This window comes from Phyllostomus hastatus, unplaced genomic scaffold (genome assembly GCF_019186645.2).
Source record: "Phyllostomus hastatus isolate PE091 unplaced genomic scaffold, TTU_PhHast_1.1 phas_scaffold_21, whole genome shotgun sequence".
Classification (NCBI taxonomy): Eukaryota; Metazoa; Chordata; class Mammalia; order Chiroptera; family Phyllostomidae; genus Phyllostomus; species Phyllostomus hastatus.
The window spans coordinates 38,335,146-38,359,989 of record NW_025334017.1 but is presented as its reverse complement, the minus strand read 5'-3'; the positions used below and the strand labels follow the sequence as shown (position 1 = coordinate 38,359,989).

Genomic DNA, 24,844 nt, shown 5'->3' with positions numbered 1-24,844 from the left:
CCTCACTAAAACTCCAAGAGGACGGAGGCGAGGTGGGGATTGAGAGAGAGAGAGAGAGAGAGAGAGAGAGAGAGAGAGAGAGAGAGAGAGAGAGAGAGAGAGAGTCATAGACTTTTCCAGATCTATCTGGAACATTTGAGAACACTGGGACACTAAAAAGGCGGACTAGCAGTCTGCTGGTCAGGAACACACCACGAAGCCATCACGGAGCACGCCGCTCTTTGGAAGAGACAAGAGTGATGGGGGGGATCAAGTGTCTGAGGGAATTTCACACGCAATAACTGCGTGGCAAATGACGTGGCTACTGTTCAGTGCGAAAATTGTTTTTACTGGCCATGTGTAAATTTTTATATTAACAAACAGTATTTTCCCTAGTTCACAATTAACGTAATGGTTAACTGAATGCTATTCTTAGAGAAAGTCACCAGGGACATGAGTCAACCTGACCGATTTTCCTGGCATTTCTAAAATATTTAACTATTAATGAAATGTATGAAAGAGAAAGAATGAGAAGAGCTGAGGGAAAGAGTCAATTAAATTAGAGGGGCTATTTAGCATTCACTGTGACCTCTAGGGGTAATATTTAGCTTAAACGTGTTCACTGCATTTAAATGAGAACAGATGAAGAGAATATAGGAGGACTAAGATAAGAAAAAGAAACCTTTCTCTCAATTTCGTCATCCAGTCTTCTTAGTTCCATTTCCTGCTGATCTTGCTGAAGCTTCAGAAAACGCCTTCTTGCAGCGTCTTGTAGGCGCATCTCCTTCATCCTCAGCTCCCTTCTCACCGCAGCGAGTCTGAAACACGAAACACAGGGGTGGGCAAAGGGGTTTACCGTTGTTCGCAGAGAAAAACACACGTGGGTTATGCTTACTACAGTAGCTTTATTAACTCAAAAGAATGTCACAGTGGCACGGTGCATGTCTTTCTCAGTAGCTTAAAAAAATTTTAGTTATTTATTTATTTTTAGAGAGGGGAAGGGAGAGAGAAAGAGAGGGAGAGAGACACCAAGGTATGAGAGAGACAGACATCTATCCATTTCCTCCTTCATGCCCTCAACTGGGGACCAAACCCACAGCCCAGGCGAGTGCCCTGACTGGGAATCAAACCAGCGACCCTTCGGCTGCAGGATGATGCCCAGCCCATGGAGCCACACCAGTCAGGGCTTCAGTAACTCTTTTTAACCCACAGCAGAAATCTGTTTCATAGAGTCATACCCAAGAAAAAAGAATCAATAAACACAGAAGTTTCCCAGCAATGAGGCTTAGTCTCAAAGCTCAGCCCATAATCTTAATTACTTTCAACAATTTACTTTCATAAATATTTAATACTTCTTTCCCTATCCTCCAAAGACTAGAATGCATGAGATAATCATTTTATGTTTCAATTTTCAGGTCACATAGCTATGTTTAAAACATAACTTAAAAATTATGCTCTGCCCGCAATAAATTATCAAGCACAGTGACACAAAGCATGTCTGCCCACTGCAGAATAATGTCATCAGGACCCCAGGTCTCTTGTGTTACTTCTGAGTCATCAGTGCAAAGTTATGTCATAGGAGAGCTTTTAGAATTCCATTTTACTATCTGCCAATAGTTTTTGAAAAGTGGTACATACACAGATTTCTTTTTGTTAACTTACATATTTGCTTAGTGGAAAGACCACAGCTGGATAATGTCATATATAGTGTTGTTTCTATAATGAAAAATAAAAATTGTTCAACTAACTCCTATGTCTGGATTTTTTCAAAGCGATAAAACGTACTTCTCTCTTTGTTGTATCATCTTCTCCTCCTCTTGTAGGAGCATCTCTCTCCTGGTTTCTTCAGCTTTACGGAGCAGTTCTTGCTTTTGGTACCAAGCTTCATCTTCAACCCTCTGCTGGTCCACTTCAGCTTGCATATTCTCAACTGCTTGCCTTAAGGAGACGGTATTTGTTGTTACATAAAAATGCAGACAAGAAAACTGAGTAATTTAAGTACAAGAACCACCAAAATATAAAATGTACACATGATTAATATACTTGTTTTACTTCTATATATAAGAATCAAATATCTTCTTTTAAATTTTATTTATTTATTTTTAGAGAGGGAAGGGAGGGAGATAGAGAGAGAGAGAGAGAGAGAGAAACATCAATGTGCGGTTGCTGGGGGTCATGGCCTGCAACCCAGGCATGTGCCCTGGCTGGGAATCGAACCTGCGACACTTTGGTTCGCAGCCCACACTCAATCCACTGAGCTACGCCAGCCAGGGCAGAATTAAATATCTTTAAAGACATTTCCAGCCTTCAGGTGCTGATTTTACACAAATACTTAATAATTTACATGTATTTTTCTTTTTTCCTTTTTTTAAAAGAGATTTTATTTATTTATTTTTAGACAGAGGGGAAGGGAGGGAGAAAGAGAGGGAAACATCAGTGTGTGGTTGCCTCTCAGGCACCCACTACTGGGGACCTGGCCTGCAACCCAGGCATGTGCCCTGCCTGAGAATCAAACCGGCAACCCTTTGGTTCACAGCCTGGCACTCAATCCACTGAGCCACACCAGCCAGGGCCACATGTATTTTTCATTTCTTTTTTCTTTTTTATATTTATAACAGGTTTTGATTCTATTGAACAATTTCTCTGTGATTACCTCTCTCTTAAGTACTCCAGTTCATCATTCCTAATTCTCTCTCGTTCCTGCGTCTGATAGTCCACAATGAACTTCGGGTATTGATTGAACACTGGATACTGCCCTTTCGTCAGCGCCACAAAAACACTGAGCGTCCTCTCTGGGTGGATGTCAGGAGGTGTGGTGTCCATCAGGTGATAAACTTCTCGAATTACAACACTTATGTCCAGGTTGTTCCGATGATGAAAAAAGTACTGTAAGAAAACTTTGTGTTTATATCGAGATTCACCTAGCAAAGCAATTATAGGTAGATTTAAAATAGGAGTTTAAAAATGTAAATGTGACTTCATCTTCAAAAGGATTTTTTTTCAAATAAACCGAAGTTTTTTTAACCCAAGATCCAATTTCATGTTTTAGATTTCATAATTTCAAAAATTTCACAACTATATTATAAAAGTTTTAAAATAACACTTTTAAAATTTTAACTCAAAATTCAGGCTTCCTGTGTAATTAAGAATGCTTTTCAACAATTGAATAAATACTTCTACTTGGATTTTTTCCCTTCAAAATCCAAAATAAATAAATTTGAAAAAAATCAGTCTTTGAAAATAAATTAGCTTGATTTAAAAAATAATATGAAATTTCTTTATTGCATCCATGTAATACATTTAAAAAATAACTTTTAAAAAAGATTTTATTTATTTTTTAAGAGGGGAAAGGAGGGAGAGAGAAGAGAAATATCAACATGTGGTTGCCTCTCATGCACCCCCTACTGGGGACCCTGCCTGCAACCCAGGCATGTGCCCTGACTGGGAATTGAACTGGTGACCCTTTGGCTTGCAGGCTGGTACTCAGTCCACTGAGCCACACCAGCCAGGGCTGAACTATTTCGACATTGACATGTTCTGCTTGCAGATCCAATTTCATACAGGGTGGGAAAAGTAGGTTTATAATAGTTCATATGGAAAATAATACAATAGTTAATAAATAATAATGCAAGAACTGTTTCCTGTACTCACAACTGTAAATCTACTTTTGCCCCGCCTTGTACATACGCCCCCCAACCCCCCACATATGTACCTCGTGAGCACAAAGTAAAAACAAAGTTTAACTTGATAGGGACCACAAAATGAGCAATAAACAAACAAACAAAACCCAATTTAATTCATCCTGTCTACCAAATGAACCTCTCCTTTTAAAAACCACCTCTAATGCTTTCTTTTGGTCACTCTCCTGTCAAGTTTCAAAATTCTAGTTACCATTCTGCACGTGTAATAAGCACCCAGATTGTTATGAAACACCAGATGGGTCACTGTGGAAAGACCATGCACAGAACAAACCCAATTGTTAAATACCCTTTACACGGAGGCGAAAAAGCACAGAGCTCCCATGATACCACGGTTCTTTTCTGAAGCTGCGGTGTTAGACCACTGGTCTGCTGGAACTGCCTGCTGAATTGTCTAAAAACTACGAAAGGACACGGATGTGTCTATCTTCCTCTCCCCTATATTCCCACCTCCAGCACTGGCACCCAACATATGGTACATACTCAATAATAATGAATGGATTTTTCAATTGAAATGAATGAAACTTGGGTTCATTGGGAACAGCTACATGAAAACAAGGATATTTACCTTGAAATCGTCTCTAAGGTCACAGTGGAGCAAAGGCCCCCTGGAGCAGATGTTGTAGGCCACGACCGCCATCAGCAGGAACGACGGGTGGTTGGAAAAGACGTTATCAAACAGCTTCAGCCACTCCTCTCTCGTCAGCACCTCCGAGAACACCGTCTCCAGGAGCGGCCACGCGTACAGCTACAGTGAGTAAGAGAAGGTGCGTGAGTTTTCTAGGGGACGGTCACTGTTAACACCGTCTTACATTTGGTCTAGTTATTAAAATTGTCATATTAAAAACATAATTATGAAAAGCGCTACCTTCATTTGGACCCTTCTTTATAGACTTTCAGGAGAGCAGTTTAATGAGAAAAAAGAACGAAATACTGTTAAAAACACAGTGAGAGTATTTTTTTTTATTATACGTGTTCAAGACAATACTGCTGTAGCTGCGTGAGAACCGGTGGGGCTTCCAGCATCAGTGGCGTGGCTCCGAGGGCCCGGCCCTGCTCACCTGGGAGGTCACGTCGTGGTCGATGAAGTGCTGGAGCAGCTCTGGGTCGTGAAACGCCAGGACGTTTTCTATCATGGCGAGGACGTTGATGGGAGGGTTCGGGAAGTACTCGAACCAGTGCTGACACCAATTGACTGCGAAGAAAAAAAAATGGGAAATTGATCTTTACCTTTCTGTATTATCACAGTACTTTGCAGTGCTTAAACATATCCACTTTTCATGTCCTCCGCATGCCCGTCAATGAAGAAGAAAACCTAACTCTTTACATTCTAGAACAGATTTAAAAATTCCACCTTGTTAACATAGTACTTCAGGGTAATAGAGATTTGCCAATTTCTTCAGCGCAGTCAGTGAGAAACTAACCAATAAAACTCCCTGAAGCATTCTGGATCCTAGCTATGGGCACTGTGTTGTTGACTTGTTTTTCCTTTTAAAAATGAAACTTCTGGCGTCACTGGCAGGGCAAATGAGCACAACCCTCCTGGAGAGTCGATTAGGAAATTCCTATTTTATGGCCTAATAATACCAATTCTGTGAATCCACGAAAAAGAAGTTATAAATATTTGCATGCAAAGATAGTTATAACATTGTTACTTTTAATAGGTAAAAATTAGAAATAACCTAAATGTTTAACAATAGATTAAATCCGTACACACACATTATGGAACATTATAGTCAATAAAAAAAGTTTAAAAAATAAGGTAAATGTAAAATTAGAAAAAAAATAAAATGTTTGATGAAGCTCAAAAAAATAAGGTAAATGTGTATAACACATTAAATAATAGTGTGATTATAAAAATAAAAAAAAATCCTGAAAGTGTGAAAAATTGAGTAAAAACCCCAGAAGTCTAGCAGTTGGGGAGTAGATAAAGTACCATGCACCGAACGATGAAATATAGTATGTGGACAATAATTATGTTTTTCAAGAATATTAATGACTTGGGGGAATCCTCTAGGGAAAAGGAATATTGGTAGATTTTCTTTTCTTTTGTAGGTTTTCCTACATTTTCTCCAATGATCAGTAAAAATTTATCAAAGCAAATACAATGTAATAAAATAAAAAATGTAAAGAGAAATATTCACAATATTTATGCTTGGAGCTTTTTATTTCTACATTTCAGAATTTGATTGTTACAATTAAGGGCACACCCCCTTTCTTTTGTGTATGAGAAAAACACTTATAGTAACTTAAAAATACATACAAAATTAGTTATTTGATTGAAACAACCTATCACTGGAGTCCCGGCTATTCACTGTAGGACTGCTCTGACGTCACCAGCAGGAGGAAGAGGATGCTTTCCAGTGTGGGGACCAGGGTGGCAGGCAGCCAGCACAGTGGCTGGACCCACAGGCCACGGAGTCTGGCCGTCAGCCCCACCTGGGAACTAAGGCCTGAGGAGCCTCTGTTTCCTCGGGGAGGAGAAGGGGGTCGCACCGCCGCCTGCCCCACGGGGTTGTTGTGAGGATGAGATGAGTTGTTAATACAGACAAAACACGGAGTGTGTGGGAGCGCTCTCCATACTTACTGCAGCCCTGCGAATAACAACCGACTTTCAGTAGCAATGCGTCTGCTTCGTAGCAGCAGGACAGCACGCAGCCCGTGACGACACCTTCTGAACCGCAGCGATCCACGTTTTCGCGTGAATAACAGGCGTGTGTACAAATGTCTGCACCGTTTTGTGCTCTCTATCTGACTGCTTCACGCTAGAACTGTTCGACATGGCAAAGGGGCACCGACACCGGGAAAATGTACAGGAATCCACTCTGAGTTTTGTTATTTCATGCTTATCTACTTACTTATGAGAGTAGCAACAACTTCAAAACAGACGAGCTGGTTGTTCTGGAATAACTTCACAAACGGAAACGCCAGGAGGGGAAGGTAGGGTGTCTCACTGAAGATGGCAGACCAGTGAGCCAGTGCAGACAGGGTTCTGTGGATGAGACGAGGGAATAAAGACCAGAAAACAGTTCACTATTCAAATTCACTTGAATTGCCAATAGAGTCACATAACAAAAATTTGATACAGAAAGTATAATGCTCAAACTTCTCCCTCCTACCCCATCATCTGGTGCACCCCCCCACACCTGCTGTTAAAAGTATTAATCCTTTAAAACAATCACAAAACAGTGGTGCATGACAAACCTCGACTGACACCTGGCATTTTCCACCCAATGGTATCTTGGAAAGAGTTCCTGTCGTTACACTTAGAGCTTCTGCATGACACTTCACAGACACACACGAAGGTACACACTACGTCCTCTAACTTGGCCCTATGGGCACGTGAGTTGTCTCCAATCTCTAATGACTGACACTACTCGGAACGTCCCTGGTGTGTCCACCCTTCTTCACGTGGGGCCGCAGGCGGACAAAGTCCTGGGAGTAGAACCCGGGCTGCAGGACGGGTGTGCTAGTGATGTCTGCGGCCACTGCCAAAGTTCTCACTCTCGTCAACATGCCTGATTACCAGCCTTCTTTCTGAGTCTTTAATTTATGTGAGAAATTGTATTTCAGTATAGTTTTCAGAACAGATATATTTTTCAAGGTGGTTTAAATTGGCATTTCTTTTATGATGAAGGACGTTAGGCATCTTTTCATTTTTAAAAGCCACTTCTGTAAACTATGTATTCAATACTTTTTCCATTTTTTTAAAGATTTTATTTTTTATTTATTTTTAGAGAGGGGAAGGGAGGGAGAAAAAGAGAGAGAGACATCAATGTGTGGTTGCATCTCATGTGGCCCCCACAGGGGACCTGGCCTGCAACCCAGGCGTGTGCCCTAACTGGGAATCGAACCTGTGACACAGCCCGAGCTCAATCCACTGAGCTACACCAGCCAGGGCCTTTTTCCATTTTTTATAAATTGACAATCATATATTAAAGAAATTACACTAACAATCTATTATTAAAGAAATCAGTCTTTTATTTGCCACGTTTAACATATATCTTGTTTTACTTTGCACTGAAAATTATTTTACATGTGGTATTTTCCCTATTTAAATATTTAGTTATTTATGAAGGTTTTTATTCACATCTGGTTATGTTATGCCTTACTATGGGATTCTAATTCTCCCACATTTACTTCTAACACTTTAAAGGTTCCCTTTTCCTTTAACTTTATGTTTTGAAATAATTCTAGGCTTATAAAAAGTTGCAAAAATAGTACAGAGTTCCTCTATATCTTTCAGTCAAATTAATGTTAACATCTTGTATTAATATAGTACGATCATCAATGCTAAGGAATTAACATTGGTAGAGTGCTGTTAACTGAATTACAGACCTTAATCAGATTTGACCATTTTTTCCACTAATGTCATTGGTTCATTTCACCACCCCAGGGTGCAGCACTGAGTTTATGTGGTACCGTTATCTCAGCTTCTTCCTGGGTGAGAGTTCCTCTGTCTCTTACCTTTTATGATGCCAACCTTTTTGAGGACGACCAGAGAGCTAATTTTATAGACTGTGGCTCCATTTGGGTTTGTCTGGTGTGTTCTCATGATTTGACTGCGGTTTTACATTTTTGGCAAGAATACCACAAAAGTAATGTGTGACATATTGATAGGTTTTATCACTGGTGATTTTAAATTCGAGTACGTGGTTAAGGTAGTGTCTGCTGAGCTTCTGCACTATAAAATTCCTCTTTTCCCATTGGTATCCGATAAATATTCTGGAGGAGATACACACTGCTGCAGGACACCGAGCATACCTCTGCAATACTCTGAGCAGCTTCCAACTTCTGATGGGGTATTTCTGCTGAAGGTTGAGAAATGCCATGTGGACACCTTTATCTACCAGGCTGCTAAATGCGGTATGATTTTCGGGTAACTGTAGCAGAGAACGCCAGATGAACATTCTGAAATGAAAGTTTAATTTTATCCAAGAGAAATTTGGGGAGTAAAACCAATCTGATGTGAAGGAATTTCAATTTTACCTGTACTTTGTTGGATATTCACCATAGCCCTTTAATAAGATTTGTAAACGCTTCTTGTTTAATCCACCTGACAATTCATTCTATAAAAAAAATCAGTAAATGACATAACCATGAAACTGAAAAGGTAAACTGGTCCACAGTGACTTTACAACAAAATACACAGAAAGAAATATTTTAACATCATCGGGCTCTCTCTACACACACACACACACACACACACACACACACACACACACACAATCTCCCAATCTCCCTCTCCCTCTCACCTCACAATAAATTACTCAAAGGTAATTCATATCTTTGTCTTTCTTATGGAGTTTTTAAAATGAATACTTAGGTATTCACATCCTTTTAAATCAAATCAATATCCAAGTATATAGTTCCTGTAGCTTGCTGTTTTATATTTAACATACTCGAATTATTCTCCTTTCCCCCTGACTATCCTTTTATTTCCAGTGTATAGCTCTACCATACATATATGATTAGTTACCTACTATCCAACATTTTGGTTGTTTCTAAGTTTTTCTTGAATAAATTTTTCCCTCTCTCTTACATACACAGTAACAGATCATCTCACACAAGCACACAGATGAGTTGCTACATTCTTTTTGAAGAATAACTTGGGTATTACTATAGAAATTTTTATGCATTTACTGACTTAAAAAATCTACAGATATACTTGTGCAAAGAAGTAACTGTACAAGGATATCCACTGAACCACAGATTGTATCAACAGAAGACTGACAATACAACCTATATGCCAGCCAGCAGAGTAGCAGTTAGATAAATAAAAGTATATCCATAAATGCAATACTATGCAAATGTTTTTTAAACGCTGTAGCACTATACGCAATAAATAAACAGATATTCAATCTGTTAAATGATAAAAGCAAGTTATAGAATGGTGCTAACATATGATTACATTGCTGAAAAATAAAAAAGGTAATATATGCAGATGCACATGTTTATGTATGCACAGCAAACTTCAGAAAGGATACCGACAACTGTCAACAACGGGTGACCTCTGGGGGGAGAGACGGAGACCGGGCTAGGGGGCGGGGATGAAGAAAAGTGTGCTTTCATTTCCCCTTTACGGCCTCCTGTTCCACCTAACAAATGAGCATACCACAGGTGGGGTCTCAAATTCTCTAAGAACCTTGATAAAAAAGTAGAAAGAAGCAGGTACAATGAAGTCTAATGATATATATTATGTAACCCAATGTAATCAAAATATTATCGTTTCAACACACAACGCACATAAATCGATGGGTTATTAAGCTATTCCCCGTTGTTTTGCTCAGTGTTTCCCACACCTGAAGCTACTTCCCACGGGCAGCACGCCCCAGCTCCGGCCGGCCAGGCCGCGAGAGCTCATCAGCCGCGTGTGGCTACTGGCGAGCGTTATCAGTGGTGCAATTCTATACTGTTTGGCTTTTTAAAAACCTGTAAGCACGTATTCATTGTACATTAAAAAGCTTAAAAGCACATGATAATTTCCGTTACAACTTTCTTCCCTTCACACTATTTTCTTTTACTCCCTGGGAGAGGGGAGGGTGGCGGTGGCCAGAAAGCACCTGTCTTGTCTGCGGCAGAGTCACGACAAACAGCAGTTTTAACATGACACAGCCTTACCTCTTTATTCTCAAAACCGCCAGCCAGGTCACGTTTTAATATTCTAGTTTGTGCACGGTCTTCCCGAGATCTTGCTGGCCGCCGCGCTCTTCCCGACGTCACTTTCACCTTAAGGTCGCCAGACGTCGGCTTCCTCTTGGGCAAGTCTGCGATCACTTTCACTAAAGGAGGGGGTGGCTGAAGGGGGGGAAAAAAAAATCCAGTGGCTGTCCTTGGAAAACAGACCTGTTAACACATGACCTACGAAATCGGTTTTGATCCGTTTCATCACATGCCTTAATATACATAATTATTCTCCAGGCAAAACCAAAATATCCAAGAATGTTTCCTCAGTGACTAACAAATGGAAGGAAACTTCTGCCAAATTCCTTTGAAGAACGCAATAAAGATCCCCAACTAACAACAACAAATAGAATTTAATTATCCCACGAACACTGGCCTTGCCCCACAGCCACAGTCCCTTCGGCACGTCCCCGGTGCAGTCCGTGCTGTGACCACCTGCAGCAGACCTGCGGACCTGGTTAGACCTGCGGCCTCCAGAGTGCTGAGGGAAGCACCCCAATATTCTCTGGGCTCAGGTGAAATTTCTCCGAGGGAACCTGCCACAAGCCTGGGCCCTGCCTCTCTGTCCACGCTGACACTTCTCAGTGTGCGGAGTGATGGCTCTTGGTCCCTCACTGCACCACGGACTTCAGGGGCGGTTCGGATGGCACGGCTTCGGTGCCAGCCCCCACTGTACCCGAGCCCGAGAGACAGGAAAAGGAGCCCCACCACTTCCATTTACTTAATGTAAAGTGACTCACTGAAAAATTTTCTCCAGGAGTAATACACTCTTTCAGATCAAAAGATCTTGTTTGTTCAAAGGAAACGAGCAGATAAGGTATCTCAGGCTTTCTGAGTTCTAAATCGGATTAAAGTGCAATGACTTTCATGGGTATTTAAGTGTTTGAGGCCGTAATTGCTGAATGTTCCCTCCCATAGTAATTAGCCTAGGCCCAAATCAAAGACAAGGTGAATGTGTGATATAATAAACTTTTTTGGATCCTGACCAGTGTGGCCCAGTTGGCTGGGTGTCTCAATTGGTTGGGTGTCATCCCGCAAAGCAAAAGGTCCCAGTTCAATTCCCAGTCAGGACACACATCTGGGTTGTGGGTTTGGTCCCTGGTCGGGGTGTGTGTGAGAGGCAACCAATCATAGTTTCTCACATCGATGTTTCTCTCCCTGTTTCTCTGTCCCTTCCCCTATCCCTAAAAATAAAATCTTTAAAAATAAAAAATAAAAACTTTTTTGAAACCAGAGCGATAATTCCTTCCACACGAGAATAAGAACACAAGGAATACCCCCTATGTCCACATGAGCACATTAGATTTCAGAAAAACACGTATCACACACATTAGCTCGAATTGAAACAGTCATGAAATCCAAGAGGGTTTCTGTACGACGCACAATGAAAATACATCACCACTCTCCAGGAAAGCGCTTTGAAGCAGAACCCAAACTCTTCCGACCTCCTCTCCTTTTACCCCCAAAAGAAATAAACAGAACAAAGCAAATATCTTGGCACTTAAAAAAAAAACATGGATCACTAAAAGACTACTTGAGGCTTCAAACAAAGATTTTCCCAGGCTGCCTCACGGGTCCAGGCCTTCTGCTTCTGAGACTTGCAGCCTACTGACTACAGACCAAAGGACTCTTCCCAATGGTCAGCTGGAGAGTCTGTGAATGTGTAACACTCTAAAACGTGCAGAGTAGGCCAAGTGATAATATACATGGCACAGGTATTAATGTGTTCTAAAATTATCGAAGTATTTAAAGTTTTAACTCCATCCATAAGGTTTTTAAGTGTTTTTCCAAGATACGGCATTATTTACTCATATCAGGAAAGATTACAAGGATAATATAAAATATAATAGTGACAACTCTGACCAAAAAAAGTACAATGACCACTCATTCAATGATCTGATTTTCTAATTCTTTATGCAATATAATCAATAGTGGCCTGTCTTCTGAATATTGCCTGTCTTTAATATCCTTGAACTACCTTCTCCCTAACCTCAATCTATTCTTCCAAATCTTTATTAAATTTCTATTCAAGTGCCACACCTTTTCCTGCTCGAATCCATGCTGTTTCATGAAACACAGTCTCCCAACTTAGAGCCTGAGATATGACCGGCATTGCCACAGCTCAGAAGTGCCCAAACCGGGACTTGTAAGTAGGAACTGCTTCCTTCCTTAGCACGGTACAGAAATTCTCCAGGGGCAAGAAAAGAGGACTTGGGGATGGGGTGCAGCGAGTGAGGTTTTGGGGGCACTGTGGGCCTGGGCAGGCGAGGACTAGCCACGAACACACTGGTGGTGCTGGCAATGCATCCACAACAGAGAGAAAAGACCATCCTACTTCTGATACAAGCCAGCTTCTCTGGTCAACAGGATCTCGGTTTGCCCGGCAAACTGAGAAGCAGCAGAGAGGAAGTCTACAGCTCACTCCTGTCTTGGTTTTTCTCAGATCTCTCTCTGCTTCTATTAATAACGTTTTCCTAGCTCTTATAAAATTCAGATAGGCTGAAAACTCTCTCATTAAGAGCAAACACTGTATCATTAAAATTTTTAGAGTGTACAGAAACAGTGGCGTGTAGTTCCTGTGCTTGAAGAAAACGTATGTGCCCACACCCAGCAGACTCTCGTTGTTCACAGCAGCTGGTTCTAAGACAGCCCGCACAGACACCGAGTTAGCGAATCCTGAGCCACTGCCTGTAGGGACATTACAGAGCTGGGCCCCCGTGAGCCTCTCTGGTCACATCTTCGTCCACCAATCCACGCACAACCTGGCTTTGCGTGCGTTTCCCTTTAAAAATGCTTATTCACTCAGGCCAGCGGCATCGTAACTGGTGCCTGAACAAAGTCTGCCTATCACTGCTTTCCTGTGTTCAGGAGTACGGGACAGCCCTTAGCACTGTGCTTGGAGACTATTTGGAAGGTCAAAAGCACCAACAAAAAGCACAAAAATGTGAAAACCGTGGCAGCAGGCAGCCCCTGGAAAGGATACTGCTTACAGTATGAGAGCTGAAATACGGCCGAGTGCGGTCTTGCTGAGCTTGGCCGGGAACCCGCCTGCTGGACGGCTGAGGTGTCCCGCTGCCTTGCACACGCGGGTGCAGGTGCACGTGCGGTGAGGGCCGGCTTTACACTCACAGACTTGTTTTCACAAGGTGGGTCCCCACTGCTGACTCCGTGCAAACAGTGCGCGGTGACTGCATGCATTTTCTTTTTGCAGAAAAGACTGCAAAAGTACACATTTCAAACTCCTCTGAGAATGGTGAAATTGTGATTTTTATTTACCTATCTGCTTATTGGTTTCTTTTGATTTTTCGCTGCAATAAGACACTTATTATTTGATTTAAAAAAAAAGATGACCAGGACAAAGGGGAGCAAACCCAGAGCAAAAAGACTACTAACAGGGCACCTCGGGGGCTGCCAGTGACTAGGCTGGGGCATCAGCTTCTTCCTCTGCAAAAGAGCAGGTGGTTGCTGAAGCCCCTCTGGGCGCTACCACGATATGACTCAGGCCTGGAAAGCCGGCACCCAGACAATCAGACCTGGCGACGAGCGGGGGGAGATTAGATGACGGAGAGAGAGGAGTGGGAAGTGTCTTTTAGAAGAGATGGACAACACAGACAGGGGCCCGAGGGAGGTCACGAGTGCGAGTGTGGGGACACAGGCTGGATGGGCGGGGCAGACGACCTCCGAGAGCAGCTGGAGAGCTGGGCAGGCGACTGGACTCCCTGCAGGGGGCTTGGGGGCGGGGGAGGCAGGCACTGGAGCGGCCCTGTTTCAGAAGTGACGATAAATAACACTCCAGAAAGATGCTTCACAAAAGATGAGCTGGTGGGTGCCGAGGGCTCTGAGTTGCGGGCATTTGGGTAAATGGCTGTCATTCAAGAGCGGTTATCGAGGACTGACAGATACAAGGACGGTTGCTGTGGGCAGAGCAGGCAGCACACGCGTAGTTTTTCCGGCTTAAGAAACCGTGTGCCGTAGTGCCGCCTAGACTCAGGAGACAGAGGAATGGGAACAGTGACAGGCCTCCGAGGTCTCCTGGGGAAAGAGGGAGGCAGACACTCTTTCTGGAGAGCCTGGGGCTGCAGGCCTCTTTCGGGAAGCAGATCATGCGGCTCCTGGGATGGGAGTTGGGACGCCGGACAGACGCCCTTCAGGGAAACAGACATGTAAGAACGGAGGGTGAGGGAGAGACGGCAAGTCTGGAGACACGGCTTTGGGAGTCAGAGGGAGAAAATGCCTAGAAAAATGGACTCGGCCCGAGGAAGTTGGAAGATCGTGGCATAGAGAGTTTATTTTTGATGATACATTTGAATCTTTAAAAAATTTGACGTTACTTACTTAATAACATACCTTATTTATTTCTTGCGTCAAAGCTTGAACTGAATAAATGTTCAGGCTTCCGTTTTCCATAACGGAGGCAATGTACCGTCCATGCGGGCTGATCACGGACGAGCTGATTCCTTCGTCAAGGCTCCCGACTTCAAAGAGAAGTTTGCAGGTCTGTACATTGATAAACCTCATGATGCCATCTTGACTTAGAACTCCAAGAACCTAAGAGTAGAGAGAAGCAAACTGAAAAGTCAGATGGCTGAAGGTCAGACCACACACACCAGTAGGTGTGGGTGTGCATTTGTACACGCGCTTCTTTGAGGGGAGGACGGTGCAAGGAGACCGTATTCGCAGAGAGCATTACGTATTTTCAGATCCCTCACTGGGGCTCATGGAGATTCGCCTGCTCAGATCCAGAGAAGCCCGGCTTTGCCTGGAGCAAGCAAGGAGCCCATGGAGGGGACTGTGGAAAGGCCACCTCAGGGTCTTCCCTTCCTCCCACAGGCAGGCCCATCTCCGATAACCCCTGCAAAGGGAATGCAGATGACGGGGTAATTCTCAGCCTTGACCTCCACGCTGGCTGTTGGACGAGAGGCGGCGGGGGGCATGTGCACCCCTCCACTGTCCTCACACTCTGACCAGGGCTCACGTCCCTCCTGCTGCTCCCACACACGCCTGCGACCCTGAGGCTCCCCCTGCCTCCTGGCTTTGGGCCCATGTAACTAACGTGTGGGGGCTGGAGAAAGTCTCAGAGCTGCAAGGAGAGGGGGGAGGGAAGAGGGAAGCTAGTCTTACGGCGAAATAAATTTTTAACTCATACTTTGCACAATTAAAAACACACAACAAAAGATTAAGCAACTAGAACCCCTCTGTTGCCTTGTCTGCATGCAGTGCTTCCCCAAAGCCAGTGGCTGTAAGCAGTGCTGCCCCTGATCACAGAAAACGCTGATGCCACCGGGTGCATGAAAGACTAGACTCTGGAGGTGGTTGGAGGCAGTTGGGAGGTGGCAATCTAAAAGGCACGTCCTTCTGTTGGTCAGGGAGGAGGACACCCCGCATTCACAGTTGACTCAACCTCTCCAGAGGCCACTTCGGCAAGGTCTGTCAGATTTACAGAGCACATAGCCCCCGGGCCGCCACTGTGGTTCTGGGGCCTTGTCCTGCACACAGGCTGCGTGAGAGTCAAAAGGCGCAGTGGTGCTTGTAAAAGAAGTGAACTAAAAACAGGTTGAGGTGCCCGATAATAAAGGACTGGTTAAAAAGCTATGGAATGCTATGCAATACAAAGTTCTGCAGTGACAAAGAACTATCTTCAAGGCAAATTAAGCGAAGAAAAGCAAGGTGCACAGCTATACAAAAAGTGAGAAAAACAAAAGACTGTAACATAGGTTGCGGAGAGTGAATAACTGGGCAAATTGTATATTAGCTACGTCGAATCTTTGTAACAATTGGGGAACAATTAAATGAGAGGGCCACTGTAGCTCAGAAACTGATACAATTCTTGTCAGCACACAGAACGTTCTGAATTCGTGTCACTAACCTGATTAGAGCCAGCATCAAAACTATCGGGAAGAAATTCTAGGTGGCGAACGGCTCGAACTTTAGCAGGCATCTGGATGATTCGGAACAGCTGTTTCGCTTCTAAGCACCACAGATGAAGGTGGTTTGACTTGCCGCCGGCAGCCAGGATTCGGCCATCTCTGTAGTAAAAAGGTGAGAAAGGAACACTAGATAAACTGTTCACAGCAGCACTGTCCGGTGTGATCCAATATGATGATGGGAATGTTCTGTCTCTACGCTGTGCAACCTAGTCACTGCAAGCCAAGCGATTCACACCTTAAATGTGCCTGGGGCTTCTAAGGAAATTAATTCTTAACTTTATGTTTTATTAATTTAAATCATCCCATGCACCCAGTGACAACCATATGGAAAGCTCAGGTTTATAGTATACACACACACACACACACACACACACACACACACTTTTTACTTATTGTACCGAGACACCAGCTCAGCAAATAGTTGTTGGGTGACTCGGGTTTTTGAGTAGCATTGCGATTCTGTAGCATACTCTCCAAGTCAGTCACCACTATCCTGCTTTCTACACTTCACACGTGACGACCATGAATTGGTCCAGTGCATTACTATGTGAAAAACTAAAAAGCCCCAACTTTCTTCCTGCTCGGAGGAAGCTGCGTTGTGGTTCTAAGGGAGCAGAAGGAATCAGCTGTGCTGACTTGCAAGGCTGTTGCTCCTCCCTTCACCAGACTCGTCTAGTGCCCTCTGTCAGCCCGGCCGCATTGCCGGTGCCAGGGACGCAGAGGGAACAAGACCCGCAAGACCCCTGGCTGTAGGGGATCTCCAGTCCAGAGGAAGGCAAACAAATACACAAGTGAGCTGGTGTCAGCCGGCAAGCCTACAAAGAACTGCAAGACCAGGCGGTGGTGCGGCGCTGGGGGCGGGGAAAGCGCGGCTGCCAGAGTGACGCGAAAGAGCCGGGCACGGGGGTTTGGAGGACGACTTCCACGCCGGTCCGTGTTCCAGGCTGGCCAGTGCAGGGCGCTGAGAGGGGAGCACGGCTGGTCATAAGGAAGAGCGAGAGGCCAGTCCAACGTGGTGGGGAGAGTGCAAGTGGAAGGAAAGGGGATGAGGAAAGAGGGGGCCTGGGCCGGATGACGAGAGGCCTCAGGGGCTATGGCGGGGGGCCTGGACTTCATTTTCAGTGCAGGGGAGAGCCTTTCGGGGGGTTCAATAGGCAAGCGAGATGATCTGACTGAAAGATTTTAAAAAAGACCGCCCCACCTGCTTTGCAGAGACCGGCGGTGTTGGGAAATGGGACTGAAAATGGGCTATTCTGGTAGACTGAAGGGGAGAGGGTGAGAGCTGTGGCAATGGACAAAAAAGCAGGCCAGTTCGAGGGGCACTTTGGTGCAGCTGATGGGATTTCCTGCCGACAGAAGAGGAGGGTGACAGAAAGAGGAAATACCACCTACTTCCCAGCCCTTTCCACTGAAAAGACCTGGAAAAACGGACCATCCCAGTGAGTCCCCTTAGCACCCGGTTAGTAAAGCCGGATTCCCCGGAGGGCTGGCCGACTCCGGGTCTGGAGGGGAGCATGTGCACAAGAAGCCTCGCACACGGTGCTGGACCACAAAGAACCAAAGCGTTCCCTGGGGACGGCTGGGGTTACCGGGGTGGGGAGCAATGCCGACCTGAAGGGCGCCCCACTGGTCAGAAATGAGAGAACTGGACCGTCACTAAGAATAACTGAAAGAAACTGTTACAATTTGTAAATTCAAGGTTTACAGAGTGTTAGCTGTGATACGTTCATGTGCTGTAACACGACTGCTGCTGGAGCAGTATGGATCACAGCACACCACTGAAGTGCAGTATCACTGACTGAGTTGCGGTGTGGGTGGAGGTCTGGGGCTCATTCACTGCCTGTTACAAGTCTGTGCCCTGGAACACCGCCACCCGGACCTCCCACCCGCCCCTGGCAGCCACCCTTCTACGCCCTGCTTTTTCAACAGGTGTGGCTGTTTTCCCCCTTAGATTCCAAGTACTGGTGATATCATACACTACTTGTCTTTTAGAATAATAACTTGAACGCCAACTATGTTTAAATCTATGCGTCTACAAAGACTAAAGACAAAAAAATTCAGAGGCCGCATTAGGAAGATGCCAATAAACCAATTAATTATTTTGAAAAAACCAATTTATTTTAAAAAGAAGGGGAAATGAAACACTAATTCTACCTTTCTTTTACAAAGTAAAAAGTAACAAAAGAGTCGATGGAGGAAGTGTCTTTCTGCAGGTTTTCAAGTAATAACTATAAAGGAACAGGAGTCAGCGAGAGGAAGGTTCTCTCTGTAGGTGGTTTCTCGTTAATAAGGGAGAACGGAACGGGAGAATCAGAACAGCAGCATTTTGCGAACCTCAGGGCAACACGGGACCTCGGCAGTGATCCCCAACGGTCACCAACGTCACAAGAGAAAGAGTTCTGTCTTCCTCCTTATGAAAGTACGCTAACCACCTATACCTTCTTGCTCCCAATCAAACCTGATTCTGATCCCAATTTACAGAAAATATAGATGCAACCAGTTTACACAAAACAGAGACGGCAGAGGATAATATTCATCAATACCACAGGGATGCAAAGAGCAAAACACAAAACACAGAAAATCCTGCAGGACAGCCCTGGCTGCTGTGGCTCAGCTGGTTGGGCACCGCCCCACAACGCGAAAGGTCGCTGGTTGGATTCCCGGTCAGGGCACAGGCCTGGGCTGGGGGCCCAGGACCCAGCTGGGGTGCGTGCGAGAGGCAAATGATCAACGTTTCTCATACATTGATGTTTCTCTCCCTTTCTTTCCCCCTTCTTTTCCTTCTTTCTAAGAATAAATAAAATCTTTAAAAAAATGAAGGAAAAGAAAATTCTACAGGACAAATGGCCAGTTCTTTAACAAATAAACTTCAAGGAAAAACAAAAAGAGGCTACATCAACAAAGGCAATGTGTGAACCCACTTTCATTCCTGAGTTGAACAAACCAGCCATAAAAAAAGAAACAATTACTAGACAAACCAGGGAAACTTGAACAATGACTTGATCTATGACAATGTCATATCAGTACCAGTGGGATCTTCTTCAATATCAGGAAATTATTATTTAAAAAAAACGTTTTAATAGTGCAATGGTTATGTTTCAAAAGTGCCCTTATCCCTTAAAAATACACACTGAAATATCTAAGGATGAAATGATATGCTTGGGCTTTGCTTTAAGACAATGAGTAGTGAAACGGCAGGTGGAGTTACATGTAAGATAAAAGTGCCCATTGGATGATGACGATCACAGCGAATGAGAGTACTGTGAGCAGGACTTCACGTGCTTTTATATTTCGGGGTGTAGTTGAAATTTTCCACAAAAAAGTGTAATAACCAGTTCTACAGACCACATCTAAGTTTGAAAGAAACTTTTCCTCCTATGACAATGAGAGACTGAACGAACATTTGTAAAATTTTACTGCAAGTTAAATTTCTTGAACATTCTCAGTGTCCTACGATGAACGTTACCTGGTCACAGCAAACACTTTGTAGGATATACTAGATCCTTCGGGCTGAGCTGGCAATTGGTATTTGCAACAAAGGGTATCACACTCCCAGGCAAAGATGGAATTATCTTTAAAACAGCTGAGGATGGTATTGCTTAATGGCAGAAAGAAAACCTAAAGAGCGAGAAAAAAAAAAGTTATTGTTCACATAAGGATCACAGAGCCCTCTTTAAATTTAAAATTATACAAGTAGTCAATTTTTCTTTTTAAAAATCATCTTTCTTAAACTAGAGAAAAATACATCCACAGTATTTGAAAGGGGACGATACTGATATTTCACATACTACTAAAAAGAAAATAAAACTAAAAAGAAAACGTGAACTCCTGTAAATAAAAAAACACGTGACTATAACGACTAGGTAACTCCTAACACACTAAGTAACAATTTAAAAATCTTTAACCTTATAAAAGATTCAAATAAAAATGATGAGATGCCATTGTATATGGAACAAATTTACTTACACACAACACACACCTGTGTGTGTGCACAACCACACACACACACTCGCATGTGTGCCACACTTATAAACTACTACGTACTGACACAAACACTACATGAAGAGCTAACCACTGACACTGTGAAACACAGCGCACGGTGTGAGCGCAGGAAAAGGGCACCACCATGCACTGCAGTTGGCAGTGAGCGCAGGTCACATACACTGGAGAACGTATTTCAACCACCTTAAAAATATTATCTCTTCTGCCCTGGCTGGTGCGGCTCAGTGGATTGAGTGCCGGCCTATGAACCAAGGGGTCTCTGGTTCGATTCCCAGTCAGGGCACATGCCTGGGTTGTGGGACAGGTTCCCAGTGGCGGGCATGTGAGAGGCAACCACACGTTGATGTATTCCTCTCTTTAAAAAACAATATATATTATCTCTTCTGAACTGGTCGATCTGCTTCTAAGAGTCAATCCTTTAGGGAAAAAAATCAGCAAAGTGCTTAAGATAAATGTATATAAATGTGTTGAGCACTACTTATAAAAATGTAAAAAGTTGAAAAGAAACACATGATCATATTTTCTTAGGGATTCAATTTATTGGATGACAAGTGAAACTGAAATTGACAGCAAAATTGAAAATATTTTACTCTCATTTCTATTTTTTATTATATAAGCACTATATAATGCTTACTTAAAAAAAGATTTTATTTATTTATTTTTAGAGAGATGGGAAGGGAGGAAAGGAGAGAGGAAGAGAAACATCAGTGTGCAGTTGCCTGTCACACGCCCCCCGCCAGAGACCTGGCCCGCAACCCAGGCATGTGCCCCGACTGGGAATCAAACCTGTGACCCTTTGGTTTGCAGGCTGGCACTCAGTCCACTGAGCCACCCCAGCCAGCGCTCAATGCTTACTTTCTATAATATTAAGTTTTAATTAAAATTGACCAACATTTTCTCACAAGTTTCAATGGCCTCAAATATAATTGTGTGTCATCCGTGTAAAACACAGAAAGGAAGGGAGGGAAGGAAGAAAGGAAGAAAGAAGGAAAGAAACGAAAGAAACCAATGCCCTAAGGACAAAAATCCTGCGGCCCAGCCTCTCGACCCAAATCCCCTCAAATATCTCGAGACATTTCACAGGGTTTGCTCCTTGGTTACGTCTCTATTTATTTTTTGATTCCCATCTAGAAGCACCTCCTTAACTAGATTATTTACTGTAATACTTTATATTTGAACACATTTTGTCACTGTCCCTACGGATGTGCCTTCACAAACTTTATTATTATTTGTTAAGCATATGATGGTGTCTGTGCTGGAGAGGACCGGGCCTCCATGAGGGGCAGAACACCTTGAGGAACCTGGGGCCTCTCCCTCCAGTCCCTGGTGTGTCGGGTACCCTCACGCTATCACCAGTGTCAGAAGGAAACCTGTTTCCTCTTGGAACGCTGCATTCTTTGGGGGTGAAGTGCTCAGTGTCTTTTAACATCGGCCTGGAGTGTCTCTTAAGCATGCAGAAGCCGGAGACGGCCAGTACCACAGTATCGAGAGACCGCAGGCCAGGATGACTCTGGCCTGGGAGGTCAACTCCGAGTCCACAGTGGCTGTTCCCAGTGTCGCAAAAATTGTGGGTCCGTGAGGAACGTACACAAAACACGGTGCAACCTCGACTCCAACCCTAACCCAGCCTATTACCTACGTACAGTGAAGAGGTGATTCTAATAGATAATGAAATGACTATGAAAATTTCAGGGGATTGTAAGCCACAATTTTAACAGAAGTTGCAGGTTGTTATCACAAAGTCTGTTTTTCTCACACACACATCATAGTGTCTTTTTCCAACAATAAACTGCTAGAAAAATCCCCGGTAATACACACAATATATAATGCATGATGGAACATGCTGGTTAAATTTAAAAAGTCTACTTAGGACAAAAGTTAGTAAGCTATAATAAAAATGCTCTCTCAACTACCGCCCTCGCCCGACCCAGCCCCCCACTTTTGTCCTTGGCTCACCTTGTCAAAGACAACCTCTGGTGATCTGTTCCAAAAGATTCTGGAAGGCATTTATAATGTGAAGGTCATATAGAAAGAATTTGCAGTGAATACGTTATAATCAATAATGAATGCATTAAAACATGGTTTCAAAACCAATGTCACAAAGAAGTGACTTAAGATTTTTACTATAACGAGCAGTATTTTTTCTAGAAAAGTAATGAAGTTGATTCCTACTGGGAGAAGCAAAAGCGTAACAGCTAATGAGCGCCGACTGCTATTTTGGGGGACTAGCCGTGACAGATAACTGCCTACCTGATTATTCATGACTGGATCTGTGATTTTAATTGCCAGATTTCCATGATTATAAAATTGTTCCTAATGAATCACACCACTATTTAGGTAGTGTCATCTCTTGACAAACATAAAAAGCTTAGAAAAAACTTTAAAAGCACTAACAAAAGTATAAGGGGGGGGGACTGTCGTTTTTTTCTTATAAAATGAAAATTCTATGTTTTCCAAATCCACTTGTTAAAAAAGATGTTATTTGCTTATTTATTTTAGAAAGAGGGGAACGGAGGGAGAAAGGGAGAGGAACCTGGATGTGTCCGAGACTCACAGACTCCCTAGTAGGGACCTGTCCGCAGCCCAGGCGTGTGCCCTGACTGGGAATTGAACCGGCGACTGTTTGCTTTGTGGGTCAACACCCAACCACCTGAACCACACCTGCCAGGGCTCTGCTGCTTTATTTTAGAACAGTCTCCTTACACACATACTGCATACTGTACATGTATTTCTTCACTTAATTTTATTATCACTAACATTTGAGTCCTGTTTTTTAAACTAAAATGTCTTCATGGTCAGAGCAAGGTTAGAACTGGCAACTCTCCAGTGTACACTAATTTTAATCTCATGGTAAAAAGAACAGATGGTTTTTGTGTCAATGTTTCATAACCGTTTCCATCGTGGATTCAACTCCCGATGCTCTCTTCTTTAGAACTTAAAACTCAATTTAAGTCCTAAAGCAATTAAAGAAACAACTTACTAAGACATTTGGCCTAGATCCCTGATGAATATGCTGGCCACAACTTTGGTCTTTTTTTTTTTAATTATCAAAGGCAAACTAAAGAACTCTGATATTTCCCTGGAGACTACAAAATAAGTTTTTGGCTGACATGCAGTGCTAGCTGCTCATGTTAATAACCAAGAAATTAAAAGAAATACTACACATATAACATAACCTGAAGCAAAATAATTAATCACATGGGAACTGAGACAATCCTGAGAACAGTATTTAGCTAATCAAATAGAAGAGAATAAAACCTTAAAAGCAAACGTACTTTTTTTAAAAAAAAATGATAAATGTATAAAATAGAATACTGATCAGCAATAAAGAAGAACAAACCACTAATACACACAACAAAATGGATAAATCTCAAAAACATGATGCTGAATGAAAAAAGCTTTCTACACGCCACGAACGGCTGTGTGGAAGTTCAGACGCGGCAGAACCAATCCCGGCTGGAAAAGCTGCACAGCAGTGCTTCCCGGGGCTGGGGGGGCGGGGTCCGCTGGGGCCTTCTGGGCGGATGGGAATGGCAGGTCTGCCCGGGTTCCAATGGCGTGTGCGGTTGTCAAAACTTAGCAAACGCATACGTCAGGTCTGTGCATTTCATCATGCCTGTATGTGCATGCATGCATGCATGTGTGTATATACATAAGACATCAAAACATACTGAACCCCAGTCCATGGAAGGGTAAATATTCACGGGCAAGTGTATGGATGCCTGCTATTTACTTCACAATGCACAACAAGACGTGTCGGTGAACGGAGGCCCGGCGCACACAGCGTCAGGTCGAGCACAGGCAGACAGCGGGTGTCCGTGCGCTCACCGTGACAACCTCACCCCTCGGCTGTGCGTTTGCCATGCTTCATAACAAAATGTGGGGGGGTGGTTAAAAACTCAAACCAAACCAATCCGTTAAATAAGAACTACCAAACTTGCTGCAGCTGAAGTTACACACTACAGTAATAGTTAAAAAAGTGAGAAGCTCGGAGAGTTACAAGCCGTAGCCACAGGCAACAGCTTCAGTTCCGCAGGCCGCGCTGCGCTGCATGTGGCTGAGTGACGAGAACACTGGTAGGTGCGACAGAGAGTGCCATCGCCCCTAAATCACTTACAAATCCTGCTGACCGAGAAACGGGCCCGAGAGGCACCACAGACCGAGAAGCCCCCCGCCCCCACTGACCTTCTGTATGCCCACGGACTGGAGGATATTCAGCTTCCTCTTTCTCTGAAAGGTGTCCAAGTCCCAGAGCTGGGCCGTGTCAGAAGAAGTGGTGATGGCGTATCTCCCTGACGCGTGCACGGAGATCGAAGACACGGACGACTCATGTCCTCTCATCCAGCTAACCAGCTCCTTGGTGGCTGGGGTAGACAGTAAAACGGTCACACGGGTAAAACACTATGTAGCATCCACACACGAACTAATTCAGCTGATGGCTAGGTATCATGAGACACCCCATTAACATCTACAGTAATGGAAGCCTGGGTCCAGTTCATGAAATGCACGATGGGACACGTTAGTAACATGTGTGTGGATCTCGGAGCTATGAGA

The 24,844-nt window shown here is 43.7% G+C and overlaps 1 protein-coding gene across 2 annotated transcripts in view; it reads right to left on the bottom strand.

Moving 5' to 3' along the window:
- Window positions 1–24,844, bottom strand: part of TBC1D31 (TBC1 domain family member 31) — a 49,799-nt gene that overhangs the window by 13,345 nt on the left and 11,610 nt on the right. For both annotated transcript variants that reach the window (XM_045861101.1, XM_045861102.1), the window contains exons 4-16: window positions 24,476–24,654; window positions 19,755–19,906; window positions 16,228–16,387; window positions 14,709–14,909; window positions 10,299–10,475; window positions 8,667–8,746; window positions 8,442–8,588; window positions 6,536–6,669; window positions 4,739–4,872; window positions 4,246–4,425; window positions 2,633–2,865; window positions 1,765–1,917; window positions 662–797 (exon numbers count right to left, since the gene is read on the bottom strand). In XM_045861101.1, coding sequence (XP_045717057.1) covers window positions 662–797; window positions 1,765–1,917; window positions 2,633–2,865; window positions 4,246–4,425; window positions 4,739–4,872; window positions 6,536–6,669; window positions 8,442–8,588; window positions 8,667–8,746; window positions 10,299–10,475; window positions 14,709–14,909; window positions 16,228–16,387; window positions 19,755–19,906; window positions 24,476–24,654 — 2,066 coding nt within the window. The remainder of the gene's footprint in view (window positions 1–661; window positions 798–1,764; window positions 1,918–2,632; window positions 2,866–4,245; window positions 4,426–4,738; window positions 4,873–6,535; window positions 6,670–8,441; window positions 8,589–8,666; window positions 8,747–10,298; window positions 10,476–14,708; window positions 14,910–16,227; window positions 16,388–19,754; window positions 19,907–24,475; window positions 24,655–24,844) is intronic.